The sequence below is a fragment of the Scyliorhinus torazame genome, chromosome 4 (genome assembly GCF_047496885.1).
Source record: "Scyliorhinus torazame isolate Kashiwa2021f chromosome 4, sScyTor2.1, whole genome shotgun sequence".
In the NCBI taxonomy this organism is placed as follows: Eukaryota; Metazoa; Chordata; class Chondrichthyes; order Carcharhiniformes; family Scyliorhinidae; genus Scyliorhinus; species Scyliorhinus torazame.
The window spans coordinates 231,252,529-231,264,840 of record NC_092710.1 but is presented as its reverse complement, the minus strand read 5'-3'; the positions used below and the strand labels follow the sequence as shown (position 1 = coordinate 231,264,840).

At 47.3% G+C, this 12,312-nt stretch overlaps 1 protein-coding gene across 2 annotated transcripts in view; it reads right to left on the bottom strand.

Annotated features, from left to right (window-relative positions):
* Positions 1-12,312, bottom strand: part of nt5dc1 (5'-nucleotidase domain containing 1) — a 764,356-nt gene that overhangs the window by 737,215 nt on the left and 14,829 nt on the right. For both annotated transcript variants that reach the window (XM_072499430.1, XM_072499431.1), the window contains exon 2: positions 6,126-6,217. In XM_072499430.1, the coding sequence (XP_072355531.1) occupies positions 6,126-6,217 (92 nt within the window). The remainder of the gene's footprint in view (positions 1-6,125; positions 6,218-12,312) is intronic.

Genomic DNA, 12,312 nt, shown 5'->3' with positions numbered 1-12,312 from the left:
GTACAGGGAAAGGCAAAGGCTACACGTAGAATTTGACTTGCTGACAACGGGTACTGCAGAGGCACAGTGGAGGAAGGCACAGGGTGTACAGTACGAATATGGGGAGAAGGCGAGCAGGTTGCTGGCCCACCAATTGAGGAAGAGGGGAGCAGCGAGGGAAATAGGGGGAGTGAGGGATGAGGAAGGAGAGATGGAGCGGGGAGCGGAGAGAGTGAATGGAGTGTTCAAGACATTTTATAAAAAATTATATGATGCTCAACCCCCAGATGGGAGGGAGAGAATGATGGGCTTTATGGACCGGCTGGAATTTCCCAAGGTGGAGGAGCAGGAAAGGGTGGGACTGGGATCACAGATTGAAATAGAGGAAGTAGTGAAAGGAATTAGGAGCATGCAGGCGGGGAAGGCTCCGGGACCGGATGTATTCCCAGTTGAATTTTACAGGAAATATGTGGACTTGCTCGCCCCGCTACTGATGAGGACCTTTAATGAGGCAAAGGAAAGGGGACAGCTGCCCCCGACTATGGCTGAGGCAACGATATCGCTTCTCCTAAAGAAGGAAAAGGACCCGCTGCAATGCGGGTCCTATAGACCTATTTCCCTCCTAAATGTAGACGCTAAGATTCTGGCCAAGGTAATGGCAATGAGGATAGAGGATTGTGTCCCAAGGGTGGTCCATGAGGACCAAACCGGGTTTGTGAAGGGGAGACAGCTGAATACGAATATACGGAGGCTGCTAGGGGTAATGATGATGCCCCCACCAGAGGGGGAAGCGGAGATAGTGGTGGCGATGGATGCCGAGAAAGCATTTGATAGAGTGGAGTGGGATTATTTGTGGGAGGTGCTGAGGAGATTTGGTTTTGGAGATGAGTATGTTGGATAGGTGCAGCTGTTGTATAGGGCCCCAGTGGCGAGTGTGGTCACAAATGGACAGGGATCTGCATACTTTCGGCTCCATAGAGGGACAAGGCAGGGATGCCCTCTGTCCCCATTACTGTTTGCACTGGCGATTGAGCCCCTGGCAATAGCATTGAGGGGTTCCAAGAAGTGGAGGGGAATACTTAGAGGAGGAGAAGAACACCGGGTATCTCTGTATGCGGATGATTTGTTGTTATATGTAGCGGACCCGGCGGAGGGGATGCCAGAGATAATGCGGACACTTCGGGAGTTTGGAGAATTCTCAGGATATAAACTGAACATGGGGAAAAGTGAGTTGTTTGTGGTGCATCCAGGGGAGCAGAGCAGAGAAATAGAGGACTTTCCGCTGAGGAAGGTAGCAAGGGACTTCCGGTACTTGGGGATCCAGATAGCTAAGAATTGGGGTACATTGCATAGGTTAAATTTAACGCGATTGGTGGAACAAATGGAGGAGGACTTCAAGAGATGGGACATGGTATCCCTGTCACTGGCAGGGAGGGTGCAGGCGGTTAAAATGGTAGTCCTCCCGAGATTCCTCTTTGTGTTTCAGTGCCTCCCGGTGGTGATCACGAAGGCTTTTTTCAAAAGGATCGAAAAGAGTATCATGAGTTTTGTGTGGGCCGGGAAGACCCCGAGAGTGAGGAAGGGATTCTTATAGCGTAGTAGGGATAGGGGGGCTGGCACTACCGAGCCTAAGTGAGTACTACTGGGCCACCAATATCTCAATGGTGAGTAAGTGGATGGGAGGAGAGGAGGGAGCGGCGTGGAAGAGATTGGAGAGGGCGTCCTGTCGGGGGACTAGCCTACAAGCTATGGTGACGGCCCCATTGCCGTTCTCACCGAAGAAATACACCACAAGCCCGGTGGTGGTGGCGACTTTGAAAATTTGGGGACAGTGGAGACGGCATAGGGGAAAGACGGGAGCCTTGGTGGGGTCCCCGATAAGAAATAACCACAGGTTTGCCCCGGGGAGAATGGATGGGGGATTTGGAATATGGCAAAGAGCAGGAGTAACGCAACTGCAAGATCTGATTGTAGATGGGAAGTTCGCAAGTCTGGGAGCGCTGACCAAGAAATATGGGTTGCCCCAAGGGAATGCATTCCGATATATGCAACTGAGGGCTTTTGCGAGGCAGCAGGTGAGGGAATTCCCGCAGCTCCCTACGCATGAGGTGCAGGACAGAGTAATCTCAAAGACATGGGTGGGGGACGGTAAGGTGTCAGATATATATAGGGAAATGAGGGACGAGGGGGAGATTATGGTAGATGAGCTGAAAGGGAAATGGGAAGAAGAGCTGCGGGAGGAGATTGAGGAGGGGCTGTGGGCGGATGCCCTAAGTAGGGTAAACTCATCGTCCTCGTGTGCCAGGCTAAGCCTGATTCAATTTAAGGTGTTACACAGGGCACATATGACTGGAGCACGGCTCAGTAAATTTTTGGGGGTAGAGGATAGGTGTGCGAGATGCTCGAGAAGCCCAGTGAATCACACCCACATGTTCTGGTCATGACCGGCACTACAGGGGTTCTGGGTGGGGGTGACAAAGGTGCTTTCGAAAGTAGTGGGGGTCCAGGTCGAACCAAGCTGGGGGTTGGCTATATTTGGCGTTGCACAAGAGCCGGGAGTGCAGGAGGCGAGAGAGGCCGATGTTTTGGCCTTTGCGTCCCTAGTAGCCCGGCGCAGGATACTGTTGATGTGGAAGGAAGCCAAGCCCCCGGGGGTGGAGACCTGGATAAATGACATGGCAGGGTTTATAAAGCTGGAACGGATTAAGTTCGTCCTAAAGGGATCGGCTCAAGGGTTCACCAGGCGGTGGCAACCGTTCGTCGAATACCTCACAGAAAAATAGAGGGAATGGAAAAGAAGAAGGCAGCAGCAGCAGCCGGGGGGGGGGGGGGGGGGGGGAAGAACCAGAAGGAGTCTCAGGGTTATTAATATATATGTATAATATATAATATGTATAGGTCGTTGCTATAAATAATTGTATATTGGACTGTTAAATCATATTTTTGGAGAGTGTTTATCTGAGACAAGGCAGTTGCCATTTAGTTTCAGATTTTGTTATATATTATTTATTCTTTGTTTATAAAACAGGTCATTGTTATTTATACTGTTATATTATTGTGTGAAGGATACACAATGTACTGTGATGGTTGACCAAAAATTTTCAATAAAGTATTTTTTAAAAAAAGAGATGCTCCCCTCTCCCACCCATCCGCTGGAAACTACCCTGGCCTGAATCCCCCTTGGTGGTAGGAGCGGGACGGTTGACACCTGTCTGCGTGGGAAGTCCCACACCTGCAGGTACCTGAATTTGTTTCCCATAGCCAACCCAAACTTCTCCTCCAGCACCCTCATACCCGGAAAGCTCCCCTCTATAAACGTATCTCCCATCCTCTCAATTCCTGCTCTCTGCCACATCCGGAACCCCCATCCATACTTCCCGGGGCAAACCTTTGATTATTGCAGATTGGGGACCAGACCAACGCTCCATCTGCTCCCACATGTCTCCTCCATTGCCCCCAGACTCTCAGGACCGCCACCACCACGGGGCTGGTGGAGAACCGTGCCGGCGGGAACGGCAGAGGCGCAGTTACCAATGCCCCCAGACTGGTGCCCTTGTCTGAAGCCGTCTCGATACGCTCCCATGTCGGCCCTCCCCTCACCACCCACTTCCTGATCATAGCTATATTCGCCGCCCAGTAATAGTTACTAAAATTTGGCAGCCCCAGCCCGCCCTCTCCCCGACTCCGCGCAAGCATTACCTTCCTTACTCGCGGGGTCTTGCCCGCCCAGACCAAGCCAATAATCACTTTGTTGACCCGTTTAAAAAAGGACCGCGGAATAAAAATGGTGAGACACTGAAATACAAACAGAAATCTCGAGAGGAACGTCATCTTCACTGTCTGTACCCACCCAGCCAGTGACAATGGAAGCGCGTCCCATCGCTGAAAATCGTCCTTCATTTGGCCTACTAGTTGGGCCAGATTTAATTTATGCAGCCAGTCCCATTCCCGCGCCACCTGTTTGCCGAGATACCTAAAGCTTCCCCCTACTAATCTAAACAGCAGTTCCCCCAATCGCCTCTCCCGTCCCCTCGCCGGACCGGAAACATCTCACTTTTCCCCATTTTTAGCTTATACCCCAAAAACCAGCCAAATTCCCCTAGAATCCTCATGATTTCTTTCACCCCTCTATTGGGTCCGATACACACAGAAGCAGGTAGTCTGCATAAAGCGAGACTCTGTGCTCCCCCCATCCCCCTTGCGCTTCAGCTCTTCGGTCTGTATCTCCTGACCCCATAAGCTCCTTATAAATGTCAAGGACCAGTCCCTTGAAGCTCGCAGAGCAATTGCCAGCGGTTCTATAGCTCGCGCGAACAACAGTGGGGAGAGGGGGCACCCTTGTCTCGTCACCGGTGCAGTCTATAGTACGATGTTATCCTATTCGTCCGTACGCTTGCCACAGGAGCCTGATACAGCAACCTGACCCAGTCAATAAAGCCCAAATCCTAACCGTCCCAGTACCTCCCACAGATATTCCCATTCTACCCGATCAAAAGCCTTCTCTGCGTCCATTGCGACCACTACCTCCACCTCCCTACCTTCCGGGGGCATCATGATCATGTTTAGTAGCCTTCTTATATTGGCCACCAACTGCCTACCCTTAACGAACCCCGCCTGGTCTTCCCCAATAACGTCCAGAACACAATCCTCAATCCTGGAGGACATAATTTTGGACTACAGTTTGGTGTCCACATTCAACAGGGATATCGGCCTGTAGGACCCACACAGCTCCGGGTTTTTGTCCCACTTCAGGATCAGCGAAATCGTGGCCTGTGACATCATTGGGGGCAGCCCCTCTCTCCCTTGCTCCATTGAACATCCTCATCAACAATAGTCTCAATATCCCAGAAAACGTTTTATAGAACTCCACTGGGTACCCGTCTGGCCCGGGGCTTTATCCGACTGCATGGCCTTCAGACCCGCCACTATATCTTCCAACCCGATCGGGGCCCCCAAATCTTCTACCAGCTCCCCGTCCACCTTCGGGAAATTCAGCCCCCCCTATGGAGTGCCTCATCCCCTCTGGCCCCATTGGGGGCTTCCGACCCATACTGCCTACTGTAAAAATCCCTAAACGCGTTTATTTACCACTGCTAAATCTCCTACCAGGTTCTCATCTCCATCCTTTACTTTCCCTATCTCCCTGGCTGCCTCCTTCTTTCTAAGCTGCTGTGCAAGAATTCTGCTAACCTTTTCTCCATGCTCATAGATCGCCCCCCCTCGCCTTTCTCAGCTGCTCCACCACCCTCCCTGTGGTTAACAAGACGAACTCCGCCTGTAGCCTCCGCCGTTCCCTTAAAAGCCCTGCCTATGGGGTCACCGCATACTTCCTAAGTAAAGCCCTGCTCAGAATAAAGAAATCAATCTGGGAATACACTTTATGCACGTGTGAGTAGGAGAACTCCTTCACCCTCAGCTGCCCAAATCTCCATGGATCTCCCCCCCCCCCCCCCCACTCAATCTGTTCCATGAACCCTTTTAGTTCCTTTGCCATTGCTGGCACCCTGCCAGTTTTGGAGCTTGACAGGTCTAAACCAGGGTCAATAACTGGTTTCAAGTCCCCTCCCATGACCAACTTGTGCGAGTCCAGGTCCGGTATCTTCCGCAGCATTCTCTTTATGAACGCCACATCATCCCAATTTGTCGCATACACATTTACTAATACCACCTGTACCCCCTCCAGTTTCCCACTGACCATAATGTACCGACCTCCCACATGCGAGACTATTTTACCAACCTCAAACACCACCCGCTTATTGATCAGGATCGCGACCCCTCTAGTCTTTGAATCTAGTCCCGAGTGAAAGACCTGACTGACCCAGGCTTTCCCCAACCTAATCTGGTCAGCTACTCTAAGGTGCATCTCCTGCTTCCTTCTTCCTGCTTCTGTTTCTTTCCCTCGACTGGTTAAAGAGAAAGTCTATTTCTACCATTGTTAATGAAGGTTCCAGATACCCTGCTGATCTTGCCACTGTTTTATCAGCTTGCACTTACTTCCAGCAATTTACAGCACAAAGGATTGTTGAGGTGAAAGGCAAGGGGAGAAAAGTCGAACTGGGTCTTGTTTTTCAAACATTAATATTAAAACATTTGAAAGGCAAATACCAATTTTTGGAACAAGAAACATTTTTTAAAAATGGACTCACCAAAAATCCCAACAATCAGGAGTCACGCTCATGAGTTCCCGATCATAGCCTTTATGTTCAACTAAGAACTGAGCAAAGCTATCATAAATCAACTGAAAATTCAAACAGAAATACAATATTAGTTTGCAATGAATAAGAACAATATTATGCTTGCTCTATAACATAACAAAGTGAGTCGTGCAAGAAGTTATTTAACAGAGGAACACTATGGGAAGGCGGTAGTGGTATTGTCACTGGACTAGCAATCCAGAGACCCAGGATAATGCTCTAGGGACCTGGATTCAATCCCACCACCTCAGAAGTTGAAATTTAAATTCATTAAAATTCTGGAATAAAAAGTGTGGTAACGACCATGAAACCTTTGATTGATTGATCCAAGAATCATTCTGGTTCTGTAATGTCCTTTAGGGAAGGAAATCTGCTGTCTTTACCTGGTGTGGCCTACATAAGGCCAAGGTGATTAACTCTTAAGTGTCCTCAGTTCAAGGACAATTAGGGATGGGCAAAAGCCAGTGACGCTCACATCCTTTCTCTACATCCTAGTTGATCTTTTCTCTTCACCCTATCTATGACTGTAACATTACATTCTGTAGTCTCTCCTTCCTTCCCCAAGTACGGTATGCATTGTCTGTATAGCATGCAAGAAACATTCTATACTTTCACTGTATACTAATACATATGACAATAATAAATCAAATAAAATAAATCAAATCAAATCCCATGAAAGGATAAAAAATGTACCAAGTTGAAGCTCTACAAAAATCTGGACAAGCTTCATGGCATTTCCAAATCTCAGATTGCCCGCAATAAATATGAAAAGCACGAATAACATCTATTTCTATATGTTCACATGAATAGTCTTTAATTCTCATTTATGCAAACAGAATTTGGGGGTAACATGTACAATGCTAATAAAATATTCTCGCATTTGGTGCTTAACGTGTACTAATCCTCTCCATTGGTAACAACTGGCAGTTGTTTTGACAAAAATAATTCTTGCTCATTATTATGAATCTGCAGATCGATCTGGAATATTTAAACAAATTAAATAATATCCTTAGATTCCAAAAAAGGTTTTCTGATCCTTTTCTCCCAAAACGTGCTTGACTTCACTACAATAAAAGCACACTGTCACAATCACTCAATTTTACAACAACATTTTGATCTCCTGACATCCATATCAACAGATTCTCGAATTTCAATCAAATAAATGGAACCGGGAGTTGTAGCAAGTTGTCTCACAAATCTTCTATTCATGGAGACTGCATTTATTCAAATTCAGCCAAGGCTACCAACAATCCGTTTTGGATACTGTTGGGGGGGTGGCCTATTAGGGGAAAACAACAGCAGCAGCCAGAGCGGTGGCTCCACAGCAGGCTCTGCTGTTCAGCAGGGAGGGTAAAAGCGTAGAAGAGCTGTAGTTATAGGGGGCTCTGTAGTCAGGGGCACGGATAGGTGTTTCTGTGACTGTGAAAGAGACTCCAGGATGCCATGTTGCCTCCCTGGTGCCAGGGTCAAGGATGTCCCAGCACAGGCACAGGACATTCTGAAGGGGCAAGGTGAACAGCCAGAGGTCATGGTACATATTGGTACCAACAGCATATGCAGGAAGAGTGATGAGGTCCTGCAGGGTAGTTAGGTGGTAAATTTTTAAAAAAGGACCTCTAGGGTTGTGATCTCAGATTACTCACTGTGCCAGTGGAACTAGGAATGGGAAGATAGTGTAGCTAAACATGCGGCTAAAGAGCTGGTATAGGAAGGAGTATTTCAGATATCTAGATAACTGGGATCTCTTCAACCTGTACAAGAAAGGCAGGTTGTGCTTAAACTAGAGGGACACCAATATCCGGGCAGAGAGGTCTGCTAGCGTCACTTGGGAGGGTTTAAACTAGTGTGGCAGGAGAGTGGGGACCAGAGCAGTAGGTCAGCAGGCGAGATAACTGAGGGAGATTAAAGGCCAGTAAGACTAAGAAGAAAAGCAGGCAGGGAGATGTTGCTGAACACAGCAGGACTGGGGGTCTGAAGTGCATTTGTTTCAATGCAAGAAGTATAACAGGTAATGCAGATGAACTTAAAGCTTGGATTAGTACTTGGAACTATGATGTTGTTGCTATTATTGAGACTTGGTTAAGGGAGGGACAGGATTGGCAGCTCAGCGTTCTAGGATTTAAATGCCTCAGGTGGGATAGAGGGGTATGTAAAAGGGGTGGGGGAGTTGCATTATTGGTTGAGGAGAATATGACAGCTGTACGGAGGGAGGACAAATCAGAGGGCTGATGCAGCGAGGCAATCACAGGATAAAGCTCAGGAAGGGTGCAATCACAATGTTGGGGTTTGTAACATACCTAACTTACCAACAGCCAGCGGGAGATATGTGGACAGAACAGCCAGCAGGAGATAGAGCAGGTATGTAGACAGATTTCGGAAAGATGTAAAAGGAACAGGGTTGTTGTGGTGGGTGATTTTAACTTCCCCTATATTGACAGGGACTCACTTAGTGCTAGAAGCTTGGAGGGGTAGAATTTGTAAGAAGGGTTTCTTGAAATAATATGTAAATAGTCCAACTAGAAAAGGGACCATAACAGACCTGGTTTGGGGGAATGAGTCTGACCAGGTGATCAAAGTTTCAGTATGGAAGCATTTCAGGAAAAGTGACCATACTTCCATAACGTTTAAGATACTCGTGGATAGGAATAAGAGTAGTCCTCGGGTGAAAGTGCTAATTGGGGGAAAGCTAATTACAACAATATTAGGCAGGATCTGAAGAATCTTGATTGAGGGCAGCTGTTTCAATGTAAATCAACATCTGACATGCGAGAATCTTTCAAACGTCAGTTGGTTAGAATTCAGGACCGGCATGTTCCCATGATGAAGGCTAAATATGGCAAGTTTCGAGAATCTTGGATAACAAGGAATATTGTGAGACACAGTCAAAAAAAAAATGTACGGTCTAGAAGGTTGAGAACACACAGATCCCTGGAAGAATATAAATTAGGAAGGAACTTAAGCAAAGAGTTAGGAGGGCTAAAAGGATCATGAAACGTCCTTGGCAAACAGGATTAAGGAGAATCCCAAGGCATTTTATATGCAAGTAAAGAGCAAGAGGGTGCCCAGGGAAAGTGTTGACCTACTCAAGGACAGAGGAGAGAATCTACGCATGGAGCCAGAGGAAATGGGTGAGGTACTAAATGAGTACTCATCACTCATCACTACCAAGAAGGACTTGGTAGATGATGAGTCTTGGGAAGGGTATGTAGATATTCTGGGTCATGGTGATAACAAAAAGGGGGTGATGTTGGACGTCTTAAAAAGCATTGATGTAGATATGTCCCCAGGGCCTGATGGGATCGACCTCAGAATTCTGAGGAAGGCAAGGGAGGAAATTGCTGGTGCCTTGGTAGAAAGCTTTGTATCCTCATTGGCTACAGGTTGAGGCCCCAAAAGACTGGAGAATTGCCAATGTCGGTCCGTTGTTTAAGAAGGGTAGCAGGGATAATCCAGGAAATTATAAACCAGTGAGCCTTGTGTCAGTGGCAGGGAAATTATTGGAAAGATTCTTAGGGACAGGATTTACTGACATTTGGAAACAAACAAACAAATGGACTTTTTAGCAATACGCAGCTTGGTTTTGTGAAGGGGAGGTCGTGGCTCACTAATATGATCGAGGTTTTTGAGGGAGTGACGAAGATGGTCGATAAAGGAAGGGCAATGGATGTTGTCTACATGGACTTCAGGAAAGCCTTTGACAAGGTTTCTCATGGCAAACTGGTACAAAAAGTGAAAGCACACAGGATCAGAGGTGAGCTGGCAAGGTGGATACAGAATCTTTCAAACGTCAGTTGATTAGAATTCAGGACCTGCATGTCCCTCAGACATAGAAGATAGAGGGTGGTAGTGGAAGGGTGCTTTTCTGAATGGAAGGCAGTGACAAGTGGTGTTCCGCAGGGATCCATGCTGGAGTCTTTGTTGTTCATGGTATATATAAATGATTCGGAGGAAAATGTAGCTGGTCTGATTAGTAACTTTTTGGACAATACAAGGATTGGTGGAGTTGAGTTAGTAAAGAGAATTGTCAGAGGATACAGCAAGATATACATTGGTTGGAGATTTGGGCGGAGAAATGGCAGATGGGAATTTAATCCGGACAAATGTGAGACAATGCACTTTGGAAGGTCCAATACAGGTGGGAATTTTGCAGTAAATGGCAGAACCCTGAGGAGTATTGTCAGGCAGAGTGATCTGGGTGTACAGGGCCACAGGTCACTGGAAGTGGCAACGCAGGTAGATAAGGTAGTCAAGAAGGCATATGGCATGCTTGCCTTCGTTAGTCAGGGCATTGAGATTAAAAATTGGCAAGTCATGCTCCAGCTGTCAGAACCTTAGTTAGACTGAGTGCTGCACGGTGGCAGAGTGGTTAGCAATGCTGCCTCACAGCGCCGAGGGCCTGGGTTCGATCCCAGCCCGAGTCACTGTCTGTGTGGAGTTTGGACATTCTCCCCATGTCTGCATCGATCTCACCCCCACAACCCAAAAGATGTGCAGGGTAGGATTGGCCACGCTAAATTGCCCCATAATTGGAAAAAAAATTATTGGGTACTCTAAATTATTATTTTTTTTTTTTTTTTTTAATTTGAAAAAAGAACCTTAGTTAGACCAGATTTGGTATATTATGCACATTTCTGATCGCCGCACTGTGGATGCTTTGGAGAGGTTTACTAGGATGTTGCCTGGTCTGGAGAGCATCGGCTATGAGGAAAGGTTGGATAAACTCGAGATTGTTTTCACCGGAACGACGGAGGTTGAGAGGCGACCTGATAGAGGTTTACAAAATTATGAGTGGCATGTCAGAGTAGATAGTCAGACGCTTTTTCAACTACTAAGGAACCTCGGTTTAAAGTGAGAGGCGGAACGTTTAGGGATGTACGAGGCAAATCGTTTACACAGAGGATGGCGAGTTCTTGGAAAGCATTGCCAGGGTAGGTGGTGGAAGCAGATACGATAGCGACGTGTTTAAGAGGTATTTTGACAAACACATGAATAGGATGGGAACAGAGGGATATGGACATTGGAAGTGCAGAAGGTTTTAGTTTAGACGCACATCTGATCGATGAAAGCTTGGAGGGCCAAAAAGCCTGTTCCTGTGCTGTACTGTTCTTTGGATGAAATTCTTCCCCTTCACAAGGATCTGAAATAAGTTTTTAGCAGTGCATAAGGCCTCAGTGCTAAACGGGGATTGAATGACTTGAAGAATTGAAGGAAGGATAGGGCGTTTTGTTGAATATTCAAATTCAGCATTAACGGCCCATCTTCTCAGTTTAACATTAGGGCATTATACTGTAGAACAGAGGGATGTCATAATCTAAATTGAGGATTATTCAAATCTCATGTTCAAGCCAACGCTGATGAAGCTGTTATTCAATAAACACAGACAAAAGAGAATAAAAATGCAAAGTTTTTTTTAAAATATATTTATTCAAATTTTTCAACAGATTTTCAACCCCCGCCCCCCCACAACAAAAAGAAAGAAACACTAAACACAACAATCAAAAATTATACATTGAGTTTCCCCCATATACAATAACCCCCCATATGACATTCAAAAGCACCAATAGGGAAGCCCCCCCCCCCAAACTCCCCCCCCCCCCCCCCCCCCCCCTCCCCTGGGTTGCTGCTGCTGCTGACCTCCTAACGCTCCGCGAGATAGTCTAGGAATGGTTGCCACCGCCTGAGGAACCCCTGCACAGACCCTCGCAAGGCAAACTTTATCCTCTCCAGCTTGATGAACCCTGCCATGTCATTAATCCAGGCTTCCACGCTTGGGGGCTTCGCATCTTTCCATAATAGCAAAATCCTCCGCCGGGCTATCAGGGACGCAAAGGCCAGAATACCGGCCTCTTTCGCCTCCTGCACTCCCGGCTCATCCGTTACCCCAAATAATGCCAACCCCCAGTTCGGCTTGACCTGGACTTTCACCACCTTGGACATAGTCCTCGTGAAACCCCTCCAAAACCCATTCAGTGCCGGGCACGACCAGAACATATGGATGTGATTCGCCAGGCTTCAATAAACGGATGAGCCGGGAGTGCAGGAGGCGAAAGAGGCCGGTATTCTGGCCTTTGCGTCCCGAACACCTCCCACATCTGTCGTCCACCCCAAAGAACCTACTCAACCTCGCCCCTGTTATATG